This window comes from Haemaphysalis longicornis, unplaced genomic scaffold (genome assembly GCF_048455015.1).
Source record: "Haemaphysalis longicornis isolate Haplotype H1 unplaced genomic scaffold, Haemaphysalis longicornis Haplotype H1 scaffold_6, whole genome shotgun sequence".
NCBI classification, from domain to species: domain Eukaryota; kingdom Metazoa; phylum Arthropoda; class Arachnida; order Ixodida; family Ixodidae; genus Haemaphysalis; species Haemaphysalis longicornis.
In genome coordinates this window covers 157,410,057-157,427,873 of record NW_027526407.1, presented here as the reverse complement: position 1 = coordinate 157,427,873, position 17,817 = coordinate 157,410,057, and the positions used below count along the sequence as shown (strand labels likewise).

At 49.0% G+C, this 17,817-nt stretch overlaps 1 protein-coding gene across 1 annotated transcript in view; it reads right to left on the bottom strand.

Annotated features, from left to right (window-relative positions):
* LOC144141226 (uncharacterized) overlaps nt 1–13,361 on the bottom strand; it is a 71,955-nt gene extending 58,594 nt beyond the window's left edge. The window contains exons 1-3 of the mRNA XM_077672782.1: nt 13,107–13,361; nt 7,330–7,582; nt 1,826–1,971 (exon numbers count right to left, since the gene is read on the bottom strand). Of these exons, the coding sequence (XP_077528908.1) occupies nt 1,826–1,971; nt 7,330–7,582; nt 13,107–13,115 (408 nt within the window). The 5' untranslated portion in view covers nt 13,116–13,361. The remainder of the gene's footprint in view (nt 1–1,825; nt 1,972–7,329; nt 7,583–13,106) is intronic.
* Nucleotides 13,362–17,817: the final 4,456 nt, after the last annotated feature.

The following is a 17,817-nucleotide window of genomic DNA, read 5'->3' as shown; positions in this document are numbered from 1 at the left end:
TCCCTGCACGCACCAGCAGGCAGCGCTCCCACCGCTTTTGAGCACTTCTGCTGGCGCCCACCTGAGTAGAACAACCCCTCCTTCCCGGTTTTTGAATGCAAAATTCCCCAGGTTTAGTAGTTTCCCCGACAGGCATTTCAACAGATACCTGCACACTTCCCCGCATACTCTTTTTGCAGTTCATGCATCTTTTACATGGATTACTGTTCAGTTTAGTAGGTTAGGCAGCGCTACCCATATATGTCTACTTTATGTAGCCCTGGGGAAACACACGCAGTTTAGAGATTTAGTATGAACCAAATTCCACTACCTCTTTTTACAGGGCAGTGGTGTCGTGATATGCATTTCACGGTCTGTACCAAACAGCATGCTTATTTTGAATGCTAACACTGTATGTTGAAACTGCCTGTACGAAAGGGAACACAATATTTTGGAGCAGTTCAGGCTTCTTAACCACCACATTTATTCACAACGCACCCTGACAATGCCTTGCAACGAATAAATAATGCGAGGTTGAGTTTACTGACGTATTTTTCGTTTCCACTCCACGACCCCTAAAATTCCCTGCATCTAGCAAAGCCTGCCTTTTTCCCTTTTGGCCAAAGTCACAGCCGTAAATTCCCCAAACGACGGAAAATTCGCTGCACGGAACATCACGTAACCTCAGTGGTTCCTGGCTGATAGATGCCATTCTAGTCCAAAGGCTGTTGTCGACCTCGCCTATCTTGGTTGGCTTGAATTCCACGACTTCTTTCTTTCTTTTTTGGCCTCGCAAGTTTCAGGGGTTGGCTCAGAATCGGGGCTGGCCTTCCTTCCAACAGAAGTGGAAAAGAACAGCCCCTCATCACTATCCACAAAGCCTACAACCACATGACACATCTGGATAGAAAATTTAGTAGCAACAGGATGGAACAATTTCCATGCATTTTTAATTTAGCTACAACAGAGCAGGAACTGAACTATTTAATAACAATCAGCTACCAAGTCTTTGATGTGGCTGACGTCACCCTTCTCAAGAAGCCCAGGAAATACTGTTGAGTGTAACAATGTCCGCCCCTACGACACTTCGCCAAAAGAATGATGGTGAGGGTTGTGTCAGACATGATCGCTCGGAACTGAGAGCAATTTTTCTTTACTACCCTGAACCGGCTCTCGCATCCAGCGTTTCTGCGCTCACCAGTTTCAACTTACCGACTGTGCTTTTCAAGCTATTCACTAACAACGACGGGTACGTTCCAATTTCCCCTTTAGACCGCTTCGTTGCCGCCTTAGCAGACAGTCCGCCAGGTTAAGCCCTGTTCCAATCCGAACGAAGCACTCAGCGAAGACCGCTTCAACGAGACGGCATCAAAGAAGTCAGCAACGAAGCAAGCTACGTTCCTGTCTAAACTGATAAGTGACACCAGCGCCACCTTTTTGCGTCATAATGCTGTAGCAAAAGCACTTGTTCTTTTATTAAAATATTTAGTATAATTTACTAGTGGTGCAGGTGATTTTGTTTACTTTTAGAATCACGTAGTGTTTGTAATGATAACGGCAATGTTATTTATGAAACCCGCAGCTTGTGTTCTCAAGGTTGTAGTCTGCATTGGTGTTGCGCTCTGCTGCGCCATTTGAATTCTGATTCCTTTAGACGTCTAGTTACACTGCTTCGCAAGCAGTCTCCCAAGCTGTCCGCGAATTGGAACGCAGCCGATGTCAACTGGCGTAGGATTGGATTGGATTGTCAAGTAGCTTGGGCCCAATGTGGCGAGACTGGGAGAAAGGTTTGGCCAAACACAAGTGCGCATTCGGGAGCCTCTCCGTGGCCGGACCACGCACGCACCCCGTCGTGCTGCTGCCTGGGACGGCCGCCGTTGTGTCGCCGGAGCTCCTCGAGCTGCCGGGTGAGCTCCTCCACCTTGGCGGCCGCCACGGACAGCTCCTGCTCCTTGGCCGCAAACAGCGCCCGCACCGCCTCCAGCTCCGCCGCTGCACACACAGGGCGTCCCAGAGATGCGCTTCGCAAACACGGCGGCCCTGGCTATTCTGGGCACGAGTATTCACCAAAGGGAGACAGCTGCAGCCAATGACAACGCAAACCCCTGGTAGGTGCCATACTCGGGTACCCATTAAAGGGGCCATGCACACAAAATGCGAGTTTAAATTAATGCATTCGAAAGATTGCCTCACTAGAATCATACTGACACAAATTTTAACATAAACTTCGCCCAAATAAGCTGTATAATTAGGAAAAAAAAAGGAATGGCCCTGCAATCCACTAGCCCATTTCCCGCAACAGAACCCATGATGTCATAACAGACAGCTCTGTGATTGGCTGAGGCCAGCAAAAGCAAACGCAAATTAGGCAGGGCTTACAAGCTTGCCAAATAAGCTATCTGCACTTAAATTAAGGACACATTCTTTTTATACAAGTAAGAATGGTGGGGTAAACAGTGGAAGTTACAAAAGTACACGTAAACACACGACTGCATTTAAAAGTGCGTTGCCGCAGGGCTCACTGCCTTTATTTTGGTGGGACACGCATGGCCGGCGGATCTAAATATTCAGATTTTGAAAGTTCCAGGCCGCTATCAGCAAGATCGTTTCGGGTTAAGGTGTTTGAAGTGATGCCCTTTCATTTGGGATAAAGAAAACATACTCAATAAAAACCATTTGTCTGTATGTACCTTTTTGTCAGTATGTACCTTTGTCTGTATGTACAGACAAAAACCATTTGTCTGTATGCATGTCTTTGTCTGTATGTAAGCTGTACAAACTTAATGCAGCTGGTTGTACACATGCATACGAGCTGTCCGAGGAAAGGTTCTGGGGATGTGCCTGAAACGCAGCTGCTAATGAGCACACTATAAGAGCTGGTAGGCCACTCAGAAATTTCTTTTCTTTTGCATCACAAACCCGGGTAGTCGTGCTTGTTTCGCTCGCGATTAAAGGCGCTTCTTCCAGCTTACCCAACAAAAAAGACTAATTTCTTGCCATGTCATTTTTAAAAAAGAAATGCACCTAAATTGCTAGCATACCAGCAATGATAAGTAAATAGTGAAACGCTGAATAGAGGAAGCCTTGGGCATTTACCATGTCTGTTCAATGAACCAAGACAAATGTAACATGAAATGTAAGGAAGTAATGGCTGAACAAAGCAAAAAGAATTGTCAGTTTCGTTCATGGTGAGCTGCAAAATGGAAACAATTCCTCGCATGTCACAGTTCACTGCACCCATGTGCACGTCTCGAACAAGAGTGCAAACTTTACACGAGGTGGTGACACTTGTGGGGGGGTCAGGACGTGGGTTCGATTCCCGGCCGCGGCAGCCACTTTTCTGATAGAGGCGAAAAGAAAAACACCCGCGTGTTTGAGATTTTGGCGCACATTAAAGATCCCCAGGTGGTGAAGATTAATCCGGAGCCCTTTACAACGACAATGCCTCATTGCCTGTGTAGCGTCGGTGCGTTAAACCCCACAATCAATCAATCAAACAAACTTGTGGGAAGGGTCATGGACAGTCCAACAACTGCCATCGTGTATCGTCTGCAGTGTGTCAGACCACGGATTAGTGGCCGAACGAAGCCTTCGGAGATGCCGTTGGGCATGTTGCTCTGGATTCGTTGGGAACAGCACTAGTTAAAACCGCCTATGACAGAAGCAGATTCGACTGCATCCACAGCTGATTTCCGCTACGAGTCAGCGTCATGCCACTGCGTACAGGATCACTGGTCGTCAGACTTGAGTGTGTCTGGAACATCAGCAGCCGCTTCGTGGTTAGCTCAGCTTTCTGCCTTGCATGCCAACCGATGCTGCTTGTCCAATTTACAAGCTGCCAGAACGGCACAGATCGTCTGAACCGGGGGCGATCAATGGCTGGGCTCCTGCGACACACATTTTCACCTCTGTTGAGCTAATACGCGTGGAAACACGTTGTATACAACACGAGCAGAACAAACGTGCCTGGGAAAGATGGTACGGGAGCCGCTGCGTTTTTGGGAACAATCACAGAGTGAGCGGCTACGACAAGGACTATGAGAACAGCTGCGAGGACAGCTATGAGAACACCCCTGTGCACGGAAAGCCCAAGCAGAGTTGGCCTTGGCTGCCCCTGATAATATGTCCAGCAGAACTGCGGGCGCTTGCAGATGGGTCACTTGTTGAAGCGGGGCAAACTGCACGACAAAAAAAGGCTAACCACCGGTTCGTTTGGAGGAGACGAGAAAATGGCCGCCGAGAGGCAGGCAGACCACAGCCCGCTCCCAATCAAGGAAGAAAACAAAACTCCCGACGTTACGACCAGACAGACAAATGGCGCCAGCTCCATTGGGGAGTTTTTGGCCGGTAGACTTTTTCATTGAGTTTTTCGGTTTTTCACCCAAAACGCAGCTGACACAGAACCAGGTTGCCACAGCTGTCAAGGTGGAACTTCAGAACCATTTCAGTACATTAGGGACAACAACAGGGTATAATACTTCTAACCCTGTAACTGGCACACAACGTAACTTCCGCAGACGACATCGACCAATGCCTTCTACAAGAACCAACTACGACCGGCAACGCACAGATTATCAAATCCCCTCCCTATTGAACCAAGTTCGGAACCCCATTTTTCGGCCAACGGTTTTCAAAAACACAGATTAAAAATGTCCTGCTATCGCAGTTAATTGCATATAGCTAAAAATGTCCTGCTATCGCAGTTAATTGCATATAGCTAAAATTTACCGAAGCGTGAAATAGATTGTTGCAGCGAAATCGTAGATATCTATGCTGAAGTAAGCATCTGTTTCGGGTGTATTTTGTTGTCCGTGTACTCACTGCACTGCACGGAAAAGCTCGCCAGTGTTGTGATACCATATCCTGCGCGAAAATTTCGTTCTGTATTCTTCTGTTTTGTGCAAAGTAGTCGCACATTGAGCGTTCGAGGAGCATCACTGCCAATGTATTCTCTTTAGTTTTTTTTTGTTTGTTTGTTTGTTTTTGTACACTCGACTGCGAGTGTGCAATGTAATATACTGTGCCCGCACACTACCTTCCACCAGTAGCAGATGCCCTAGTCAGGCTTAGAGCCTTTAGCCTCTGCTCCCCTTTCTGTACGGACAGAAACAAGAAAGAAAGAAACTGCAGATCTTCCCGGAGTCCACTGGTACCACAAGAAACAGAGCACACATTCCGACAGTGCAGAGGCATTGGAACAAATGGCACAACGCTCTCCAGTCAGCCTGCCGTAAACGGCAAGCACCAACTGCGATGTAATTGAGTAAAGCAAAGGCACGCTGCATCGGTGCGACAATGCCCCCTCAGGACATGCCGACAAGGATGACGAAACCTCAGGAACCGTATCATTCGGGAGGATTGAGTCGTGATGAAAGTTTGGGGAGTGGTACCCACCCTCCCTTTTAAGTGTGAATGCACTTCTTAAGCGAGCCTGAATAGTCCGCCGCCATCGTCCGCATAGCAACAGCTGCGGGTGCGCGCTCCTCGTCTTCCTCCTCGTCTTCCCTAGCAACGGGGGGAGATGGGCGCGCGCTACTCTCCTCCTCCTCTCTCCGCTCAGTGACTGCGGGTGTTGGGCGCCTCCTCTCCACTTCGGGCGGGAAAGCTCTCGCTCGCGTAGCGGGCGCTCCGCATTCCGACGCATGAGGGCGCTCGTGTAGCCCTCGCCGTAACGGCGGGCGCTACTCTCCTCCTCCTCTCTCCGCTCAGTGACTGCGGGTGTTGGGCGCCTCCTCTCCACTCCAAGATCACGATATCCACCGTAATCGCGCAATCAACAACCGTGCATTCGCACTTACACACTCTCCCCCTCGGGGAAGTGCGAGGGAATTTTTTGGCTGCCACCCATGTTGCGGCTGGGCAAAGCTACACAAGCTTGTTTGAAACCAACCAGCCACTGCTTTTAGGTTATGGGAAACTGCGCGTACATACAGCACAAGCTCGGCGTTTTTCCCTCCCTTGAGTTTTCAAACTAGAGCTGTGCCACTGCTGGTACAACTGACAGTACAACTGGTACACTTGTGGACAGTAGTAATCTGTCTACTAGTCTCACAAAGGCCTCACCAAGCCAGCAAAGGCACTCATTTCTTGGGTCCCCCCGTTAATTAACAACAATAGGTTGTCCCCAGTTGTCCACTGACTGGTCCTCACCTAAAAAAGTATTCTACCATCGACCACCAGCATCACTTGCGACACTCCATTCCCCTGTGCGCACAACCAGCACTAGCTGCTGGTCCGCTTGGAGCAATCCTTCCATTCTTTTACATAACACCTAAATGGACCCGCTGTTCAGAGTCAGTAACCTATAAGCGGAGCTGCAAGTTTCGAAACAAGCACCCGGATTCGAGCAGCAACCATGCTAATTTTTTCTTTCGTAATCCCATTCTTTGTTTTCCTTCATAAGGTACTCCAGCTCAACTCTACACCTTTTTTAGGTGCGGAGTACCTTAGGACCGCACAATGTCCGTCCCCGTCTGTGCACATAGCATTTACAATCGCAAAAATCACACAGGCACTGGCACGATTCCAGCCTGTGTCTGGTAGACAAGACAGAGCTAGTGTCAGTCGTCCGACCCATTGGGCTGCAACCGTGAGTTAGTACCCGAGAGTCAAACAGCTTACTCCCTCGCCTGTAACAGTGCGGAGTACCTTAGGACCTCCCAAAGTCCGTCTGCGTCCATGCGTGTGCACACCACCATCAAGCGAAAGTCAAGCGAAACTCGATTTGAGCCCCGAGTTGCAGTTTCATAGGGAATAATCAAGGTGCAACTCACGGCTCAAATCGAATGACGGTTGGGGCGCAAATCAGATGTCACTCAGGGCGAAACGATGCGATGTCAAATCCCCGTACTCCGTACCCTCGCCATCATCCACGGAGTGGAGATGCTGCCATTTTTTTCTTTCTTCATTTCTTTCCTTTCTTCGTTTGTATTTTTTGTCATCGTATTTTTTTTTTCTTTTTATTGAGTCTGCCTAGTAATGTTATGACGAGTTCCTTGGTTTGTACTACTCTGTTGTTACTTTAACTCTAGAAGTGTAACTCTGAAATTTATGACTATGTAATTTGATTTGATTTGATGTAGTTTGATTTAGGGAACAATCCAGGTGCAACTCGCGGTTCCAATCGAATGGCGGTCGGGGCGCAAATCGGATGTCATTTCGAGTCCCTGTACTCCGCACCCTCGCCATCATCCACAGATGCTGCCATTTTGGTAAATAATGGTCACATCGGCATAAAGGCGGGGACATCATCGTTGTGCCTCCTCCCACCCGGAAGTCCCGCACCCATCTCGGCACAGCCCCCTGGGGCGGGCACCCAGGGGAGGACCTGGGCACTCATTCCTGGATTACCGAGGGAGGCGTTCCCGGCCTGCTGCTGGTCGAGCTGGGCGCGCAGCCGTCGCAGCTTGATCTCCTGCGGCTCGTGCTGTGCGCCGGGCGGCCCCGCCTGCCGCAGGAAGCGCAGCCGCTGCTCCCGGGCCACCAGCTGCTGCTGCTGCCACGACAGCTGCTGCTGCTGGCGCATGGACAGCGCCCGCAGCTCCGACACGCTCCGCGCCTCCACCCCGCCCCCGTCGGGGGGCGAGCACGACGACGGGGGAAGCTGCACGGCGGGGGACAAGGGCGTCACACAACTCTGCGGCACTCGAGAAGAAAACACCACTCTCTGCCCTTCCTCCCGAGTCCCATTCTGACGCGTTGCATGCCCGAAAGGCCCAACCAATCTTCACAACCCAAATGACAGCTGTGAAGATAGCAATGCATTACTCATATGTGAGTGATAGGTGTTTTCCAAGTTCTCTTATGAAGCACAGGCAGGGAATTTCCGCAATGCTCCTTTTAGTGTCACTGGGTCAGCCGCTCCCTAGAGGACTCACGCAGAGTGAGGTGTTAGGCCCCTGGTCTAACTCAAAATGAGAATTTCAAGCGACAAAAGCTCTGTTGACTTTCCTGCAAAGTACAGGTCTTGATCAGACTCTTTAAATAAGGCTTCATTAGTGAGCACATCAACGTCACTTAACTTTATTTCTTCTCATACATCTGGTGTAGCAAGCTAGGTGACTTTGCCAGGCTAACCTCACCAGTACCATTAAAGTCTATTCTCTCTCTCCATTTCTGGGGAATGTGCTATGGAGCCACGTTTTGGAGACAGCACTGCATTCCAGGGATGCCGCGTTTTAACTCAACGAGCCACTCGACGCTTTCACTGCGAAGAAAAATGAAACCGCATCTCACTTGCGCCTGACACCGCAAGAACAGTGGAGGACCAAGCAGACCAGCAATGAACGTTCCCTCCTGCTTTCGACAACGGCACTGCTGCGAAACCACGCTTCACGACAACATGCACGCGTGGTCCCAACCCTAGTAAGGTTTCAAGACATCATCATCATCATCAACAGCCTACGTACACCCACTACAGGGCAAATCTCCAATTACCCCGGTCCTGTGCTAACTGCCACCAATTTATCCCCGCAAACTTCTTCATTTCACCTGCCCACCTAACTTTGTGCCGCCACCTGCTGCATTTGCCTTCTTTAGGAATCCACTCTAGGAATGATCAACGGTTATCTTGCCTTCGCATTACATGCCCTGCACACGCCCATTTCTTCTTCTTAATTTCTACTAATATGTCCTTAAAGGAGCACTGACACCAATTTTCGGCGTTAATATTATCGCACAGTTCGCTTCCTTCACTCAACAGAATACCCTGGCTGAGATATGAGCGGCCTGCGACGCGAAGAACATAGTTCAATTGGATCTCATTTATCGCACCGACGGAGAAGCGCGAGGAGCGGCACTCAGCAAATGGACATCAGCATGACATCACTCTAGGAGAGGAAAAAGAAGTGACGCGACAGCGCTCGTCAAAAACTCGTGACATCACTTCACGCGCGCGGCCCCACGAGCGGCGAGCGGGCGCAACACCCTCTCAAGCGGGTGCCGGTGACGTCCGCACGAAGCGGTGAGGTCAGGCAGGGAAGGGAGTCTGTCATATGCGCCGTTCGGGATGAAAGCGCGGGAATTTGAAACAAACGATTTTCAGGCCGTTCAATGTAATTAACTATCGCGCGCTGAAGTATTTGAAGTGCTGTTTCAGGTTGGCCAGACCATTAAGCATCGATAAAAGCAATAAAAGTGTAACATAAAATTTTCATGTCAGTGCTCCTTTAACACGCGTTTAATCCCTGACCCTCTCTTCTTGTCCCTCAACGTTATATACCTATCGTCTTACACCCATGTGCTCGCTGAGTCATCTTAAATTTAAGTTTAACCCTTCTAGTGAGCCTCCATGTTTCTGCCCTGTAGGTGAGTACCGGTAAGATGCAGCTGTCATACACTTTCTTCTTCAGGGACAACTGCAACAGAAATTTCGACTGCATTGAAACACCATCTCTACATAGTCTGACCTCCCCCCATTTGTTTTTGTTTTTCTTTACACTGCAAGTTACAAGACGTTGTGCCTCCAACACATACAAGCGCCTGACGTCACAACTGACCAGCGAAAATGGCAGATCTTGAAGCCGAAATTGCGAAAAGGACAGCCTTTTGGCCAGGAAGATGTGATGCCACAGCCAGCAGAGCAGACACAGCATTGCTTGGGTGGAAATGCGCAAGCTAAGCATGCAATGGGGGTGTCATTTCCGTCTCATGGCCGCTTGCACACTATTGCGGAACATGCAGCATCATCTGCTACGGAGCTATCTTATACCCCTGCTACACTAGGGTCCAAATGTCATTTGAACCAAATGTCATTTGATTCAAATGGGTTGCTTCGAATGCCATTCAGAATCCGCCGTGCTACACTACAATTTTGATGGCATTTAAAAGCTTTCACAACTGTTCGCTGTGCTGTTGCTCCATTTCGTTTTCGTACACTAATACAACAATCAAACTTAGGAGCAGTCTGAGGCAGTAAAATGATATCAAATTAGAAGAGACACCAGTTTTGACTGTAACGCGGTGGCTGTTTGCGTTGTTTTTTTTTTTTTTTGCAACCCACTGGTTTTGAGAGTATGAAAATTAAATATGTTGATTTCGTATTTTAAGTAAATAAATAGTGACCAAAGTTCTACAAACCACAATATTTTGTTTGTTTTACATACGGAAGTATATTTTTTATTGCCGATCGAAGACGGTGCGTCCGAGAGTGCTGGAAATGGCATTTGAAATCCCAAATGTGTCTCTTGGTGCTCATTTGGCTTGAATGTCATTTGAGCCGAATGACATTTGAAAACGTAGTGTAGCAGCACAACTTGACATTTGAGTCAAATGACATTAGGTTCAAATGACATTTGGACCCTAGTGTAGCAAGGGTATTAAACAGTTGATTGACTCAGCTTGCCACGGAGTCAAGCCCCTGTTGGGTTGGTTCAGAATACATGTTGACAAGAATGAACACCGTCACCCGATTTGGTAGTTCGGACATGTTTTGCCAATATAAACGTCTTGTTTGAGAATTCTTTACCTTCTGTCCTGGTGAATCGAGGGACAGACAGACAGAGTGACCAAAGTGTTCGCATCAAGTAGCTCAAGAAAGACCATCGTCTTAAAAAAAATGTCCGTGTACCTGCCCGCTCCGTTGCAAACTTCACCAACGGACGGTGTTTGTCTGCCGCCCACACATGCTCTCCTCTCCCACTCCTCCCATGGTTAATGCAATGGTGATTTTCTCAATTACGTTCAATTTTCCCGCCCTTGCATTGCTTGCGTGCCACATGGTGGGACAGAGCACAACTTGCCCCCCTGCTGTGTGTTCTTTTTGTTTGCTACTGTGAGAACCAACGTAACGTGTATTTTTCTTTAAAGAAATTTGCGTCTGCCTTGCCTCAAGCATGCCTCGGTAGGGTTTTGTCTTGAGGACTTGGAGAAGGGGGCAATTGATGCCCCTTCTGCATCCGCTGCCAACACCCATGAGCACGCCTAAAGTGGTACATCAAGCGCACTTGGTTTAACATACCCCGTGTCTGCTTCTACGTGCTTCTTCTGGACCCTGTCAGTTAGTGCCTTATACCCGTGCTACACGAGCATTTGGAAGGTCATTTGAGCCGAATGACCTTCGAAATTTCAAATGTCATTCGAACTGGAAGGAGTTCTGTCGATCTACACGACCATTCTCAAAGGCAGTTGAAAGTTTCCCCGTTCGCCCGCCATGTTGTGGTGTCGGCACTGCTGCCATGTTTCGTTCTTGGCGAAAATTTAATTTTACAGTTAAAATTGGCAAAAAAGCAATTATTAGTGATCAAATTGATAACGATCTACAAGCACGCACAAAACTGTATCTTTTTGTCTTTTTTCGCACCGCTGGTGTTCGGAGTACCAAGTTACATCACAATCGTAGAGCGAGTGACAGAGAACGAAAACAAGTGAACAAGTGAAAAATTACGAAGATCTTGCACTTCAAACACAAAGTTTTACTCATAAATAATTGTTTTTGTTATTACGGCCTGAAGAAACTGAGCCCGAGGGTACGACCGTTCGCGTTTCAAAGGCCTTTGAGACTCTCAAAGGTCAGTTGTCGTGCTCCTTTGACTCAAATGCCATTTTAACCAAATGCCTTTGAAAGACGTCGTGTAGCAGCTCAAAGGTGCCATTTGAGTCAAATGACATTCGACACGAAGGCCTTCGAAACGCTCGTGTAGCACGGGTATTAGACTTCAACAAGAAGTGGGCTCCGTAGACATCCTAGGCTGGCAGAGCAGGCTTCACAAAACACGACGTCCGGGCCTCTTCCAAGTATTCTCTTCTCCACCGTAGTATACATGCACCTGGTTAGCCTTGCAGGCAGCAGCAGCATTCTCATATCACGGTGGTTCGGGGCGTCATTTCTATTGTGAAAGATGCCGTGCTCGTCACGGCCTCTGCAACACACTCAGTTGCCGCGATGGCTCAGTGGCTAAGGCGTTGCGCGGCTAAGCCCGCCGAGAATATTCGAACCCCAGCTGCTTTTCTGACGGAGGCGAAAAGTGAAGACGGCCATGTTTGGTGCATGCTAAGATCCCCAGGTGGCCAAAATTAATCCAGAGCCCTCCACTACGGCATGCGTCATAGCCCAGACGTGGCTTCACCCTGTTAATCCCGCAAATTAATTAAACTACATAACCTCCAATTTATGTTAGTGTCTGCACACCAACAGTGAGGTCTCGAGTGAAGCCACACGAGTGAAGCCACAGTGCCCCGACAAAGAAGGCTTTTGGGTAGCGTCATGACAGCAAAAGCCAAGCGAAACGAGCAGTCAAGTATCGCAGAAAAGACATCAGCCACTGATGTAGCTGACCAATCAGGTTGGAGACGATAAGGCAAGCAGCAACCAGTGCAGTCATCACGGCTGCCTTCATTTACACCTTGACAGCTGTTGGCCCGCAACGCTGCAGGCAGTGGGTCGAGAAATTGCCGCTCCTTTCTCGGTGCCCTAGCGTGCGCTACAGGCAGCTTTATTGGGAAAAGTGCTGCAGTAGCAGGGTGCCTATACGGCGGAAACCGAAACTGCCAAGTGCTCGCTGTAAACGGTCGATAAAAAGTGCGGGTGGCTCTAAACACGGCCCCAAATTTGTGCCACCTAAAGGCTGCTGTGCGCACCTCATAAGCTTGCCCAACTGTCAAGCGAATTTCACCATGTTAGGCAGTGCATTTGCACTGTACACCCATGCGTGCGCTTTTCAATGACACGACTCAGAATCCGTTTCAATGCGCAGCCCAAAACAAAATGCGCCGATGTAAGGGTTCGAGCAACTTCCTGAACACAAGTCGCCCCGATCGACTTAGAACGAAGTTCGGGACGAACGCCAGCGAGGATTCCCGATCGTTAGCTACAAGCTCTGCATTTCGTTGTTCTCGTCAAATTGCAGTGACCGATTCGCACGCTCTGCGCAGTTGGTATGCGGGCGTTTTTGGGGCATATCCAAGCCACCGGAACGCAGCATCTCTGGCGATTCCCGGATACGACAGCTCGAGTAGCCGTTGGAATGCGCCGCCCCTGCAACCGCGCGCGCGGGGCTACGCTCAAGTTTCAGCCGGATCACACGAATCCGCGCGACGGTCGGCAAAACGGACAATGAGCGGACAGCCAGCAGCAACAGCAGCACGATCTCAAAGTGGAGCACGACCAACAACAGGTTGCCGTCACTCACCAGCACCATGGCTGTGCTCCTCCAGTCAACGCTGGCACACGACGACGAGGCGGCTGGGCGGACGCATTAGCGAGCAGTGCCGCGCGCGATCGTACCAAGCCGCCTAGCACGAGAAGGAAATGCTGGCCTCCTGCTGAACTTGCCGCAGCTCACTCGACAGCGCGCTCGAGCGCTCGTCCTCGATGGCCCTTCGTGGCTTCGGGAGCTGCTTGGAGCGTCGTTTCCCCCTGGCACATTCTCTCCTCGCCCCTGTTCCAGTTAACATAATTGTTTTCGTTTCTCTTTCTTCTCTCGCCGTTTTCTCTTCTCTTTGTTTCTGTCATTTGATGTTTCTTTTTCTTAATTTCTTCTTATTTTTTCTGAAAAATTCATGTCTTCAGGAGGGTTGGAATAACATCTCACGCCTGTTTTAATCAGAGTGGCTGCTGCTGAGACCACAGTTTGTGGAGAAGTTTCAGTTTCAGCTACGAAACTGCCAAGCGAAGTTTGCCTTTAGTGTGGCGTCACCTGGCCACAACTATACAAACTAGTTGTTTTTACACTCACCGCTGTGCTGCTGGGAGGCGGTACAGCACTGGTGCGGCTAAGGTGCGCACCGTTGCGCGCGTATTATGAATTGCGCGAGAGCTCGCGCCCGATAGCAGCTCACTGAAATGAGCTTTGTCTTGTGAAACCGTATTTGTTGGCACATATAATGCAAGTTCGGTCTAAATGCACAAAGTGGCATTGCTCGCCGCTGCTTGCCTTGTCGTCTGATGTGGACGCGTCCTGTCTTCAAGCTTATCACCTGGCCAGCGCCTCGAGGACCTGCTGAACGGACCATAGTTCTTGGTTGCTACTCGTCGTCGCGGCCTCCAGTCGCGGCAGTATGCGTCCTGATTTAGCCTCGTCCGGATTTTCAGTCCCACAACATGCGTGCGAAGGTGGCCGTCTCCCTGCGGCATGCCTCGTGCTTGTCGTTCGGTTGTGACTCAGGATACATTTTGTGTAGTAGTGCCGGGCTCGGCAGCGTGCCCGTTTATAGTTGCCTGAATATAACGGCCTGCGACCTGCTTAGCCCCGTGCAGGGCGGCGGGAGAAGTCTGCGGGTCAGACGGAAGGCCTTGGTAATCTTGTTGTAGTTTGTCATCCTGTCTCTCGTACTGAACCCTAGCGGACGGTCGCCGTGGGCGCGGTCGGTTAGTGCTCGCGCCGTAGCGTGTGCCGTTTCGTTACGGTTTGCGTTTTTCTCCGACGCCTCGCCCACGTGCGCCGGGAACCACTTGATGCGCACGTTCGTCTTTCCTTTCACTTCTCGTAGTATGCGGACCGCCATCGGTGCGATTCTGCCCTTGATAAAGTTCCTTTCGGCTACTCCGATCATCACGAGGTTTAACAGAAGTGGTGAAATGACTGAGGCTTGAGGCGTTCCTGTGCTACCTCAGGTCGCCGGCCCTAAGTTCCCCTGTCCTGCCCGCGAGGCCACCTTGGCACGCATGTTGTGGGACTGTATCAAAAATCCGGACGAGGCTAAATCAGGACGCATACTGCCGCGACTGGAGGCCGCGACGACGAGTAGCAACCAAGAACTATGGGCCGTTCAGCAGGTCCTCGAGGCGCTGGCCAGGTGATAAGCTTGAAGACAGGACGCGTCCACATCAGACGACAAGGCAAGCAGCGGCGAGCAATGTCACTTTGATGAAGTTATACGTTCTCTCGCCCATGTTTACTTTGGACACACAATTGCTTTAGAATGGCGGAGTGTTTGACTTTGTCAAAAGCACTCTGCAGATCGAGACTCAGCATTGCCTTGGTGTCTTTGGTGTATCCGTCTATGATTTGATGTTTGAGTTGGATCATGGTGCCCTGCGTGCTAAGGTGTTGTCGAAAGCCGATGATCGTCTGGGCATACAGCTCCTCTCTATCGAGGTACTCTTGCCACCTGTTTAGCAGGACGTGCTCCAGAACCTTGCCCACACAGGACGTGAGCGAGATTTGGCGGGGGTTGTCGTTGCTCGTCGGTTTCCCCGGTTTGGGGGATCGTCTTGGCTTTCTCCCATTGTGGTGGACCATGCCGGTTTTCCAGCAATTGTTGTAGTACAGCGTTAGTTTTTTGATGGATCGGTCTTCTAGATGCTCGAGGCCTTTGTTCGTGATGGTCTGGACCGGGTGCCAATCTGCTGTTGAGGTCGTGCTGTGCCGTTCTGACTTCCTCTACTTCGATGTCCCTGTCGAGGCGCGCGTTGCATCGGCCCTTGTACGGTCCGTGATTGTCAGTTGGTGTCGATGGGAGGTATTTGTCTTGTATTCGCTTCAGGACGGCGTCCGTCCCGTACGTGCGTCATGACTTCTTTGTGTAGAAGCTTTGCTAGCCGGTCCCTCTGGTGTGATTTGTCTTGGTCTCGTCGAGGAGGTGCTTGAGTAGGTTCCAAGTTGGCCATTGTGTATTATCCATCCTCAGCGTTGCAGGTCGTTCCATTGTTGGGTACATTGTGTGCGGCAGTGCTCTTCCATCGCTTGGTTGAGCTCTGCCACTTTCTTGCGTAGTTTTTGGTTGAAACGTTGTCCTCTGTTCTGGGTGGAGTTCTTGGCTTCAAACAGGTTGGCGAGTTTGCTGTCCAATATTTCTTTTCAATTCAATTCTTTATTTTCCCAGAGGTCCCTGAGAAGCTTCCTGGGCTAAAAGCTGTTTTACACAGCTTGACGGGGCCCGGGAAGCCATTACAAGACAGCAACGGCGGCGCAGTACGTACGGAAAAAAAATTAAAAAAATACGAACGATATAACAATGAAGACCAGAGAGAAAATACAGGGTGTACAACTTCATAACTAACGGAATTAACTTCGATACAGGATTAAATACACACCTATTGTACGAGAAACACAGTTAACCACATAGTTAATTAAATAAACACTCTTCAAACTGTTACTAAAAATCTAAATGACACACGAAATATATCATAACATTAAACATATCAAACAAGCTATACACGCGAGCAGAGCAACATCAATTTACATGCTTACAAAACATTGTTGCATATCTTTGAATGTTAAGAAAGTGTAACTGTTTAATATAAATGGCAGAATTATGATGGAGCATCTGAAATTTGTAATTGGTCCGAAACCGGGGTACAAACCACTCATCTGTGCTTCGTGTGGCAACACATTTGATATTGGGCGTCAAAGAGGCAGTTTCTGCCAGAAAACATTTGTGCGTACTGGATGAAAAACAAAACATGCGCAGTATTCGGAAGTTGTACATGTTTTAAATTTTAACAATATCATACAAGGGAAACAAGGTACGCGTTGAGGACAGATAACCAACGTCAGCAACGTTGCGAATGATTTTCTTTTGCAAGATTATAATTTCTTCGATGTTTTCCTTCGTAGTAGTCAACCATACCAAACTGCAATAATTAAGATGCGAGCAAATAAGGCATGATAAATGCTGAGTTTTGCGTGCAGTGGAATTAAAGATCGGCAGCGCGACAGAGCACCAGTGGCTGCGGATAGTTTAGAACAAAGGTGATCGATGTGTGCATCCCAGACTAAATTTAAGGAAAATGTAACACCAAGTATTTTATGTTCACCTACGACCGCTATCTCCTGACCAGCATAAATGAAATGCTGATGTAGTTTAACTTCCTTATTCCTTGCGCGGAAAATAATAATTTTAGTTTTGGAAGTATTAATTCTAATGCAGTTGGATTGCGACCACAGGTGTAGTTTGTTAAGAGCCGCGTTACACTCTCCGATCACGTCATCAAGATTCATTCCAGAAAACAGCAAGCTACAATCATCAGCGTATATAATGTATTTTACGGCTGTGTCAATGTTAACAATTTCATTAACATAAAGGTTGAATAAGATTGGCCCTAGTACACTACCCTGGGGTACACTACATTGTAACGGAAGAAACGATGAACGGTAACTGCCAATGCATGCACACTGATGCCTATCCCCTAAATAAGACGTTAGCAAGGACTGAGGCAAACCACGAATTCCATAGTGATAAAGCTTATCTATTAGTATACGATGTTGTAGAAAATCAAAGGCTTTGCTGAAATCGATGAATAGGCCAACGGTATACAACGGTATTCGGTTTCGGTGTCCGTCTCGATCTCCTTGGTAGACTTGCAGACGTCTTGGGCGATCTTCGTCCATTCGTGGATGTCGTTGACCTCGTCTTTTTGCGCCCGTTTGGTCCTGACATCTGGATTTTCTGAATTCCATCCACTCGATCCACGTGTATTTCTTCCCGTTGTCGCTGGGATTCCCCTGGGTGGGTATGTTGATCTCGACAGTCATATGGTCCCTGCCCAGATCGCTGCCAGTGCTGCTCCAGGTGATCGTGATCGGCTCATTGTTTTTGATGAAGGTAAGGTCAGGGGTCGTGTCTCTGGATACCGAGTTTGCGATCCTGGTAGGATGTACCGGGGCAGTGATGAGGGTGTAGTTTAGCTCTAGCGCGTCTTGTGCCAGGTTACTTCCCTTGGCGTTGCTCTTCGCGTATCCCCACGCTTGGTCCATGGCGTTGAAGTCGCCTCATGCTACCAAAGTGTGCTTGCCAGCTGTCGTGCTCCCCTTGTATTGGATGGTCTTGTATCTTTGGAGCATTTGTGACGGGTTGCTGTAAACGTTCAGGAGGAAGATGCTGCCCTTTCTGTGCCTGGTTGGGATGAGTTCTGTCAGGTTCGGTCTTGACGTGCTTCAGCTCGTGTTCGATGAAAGT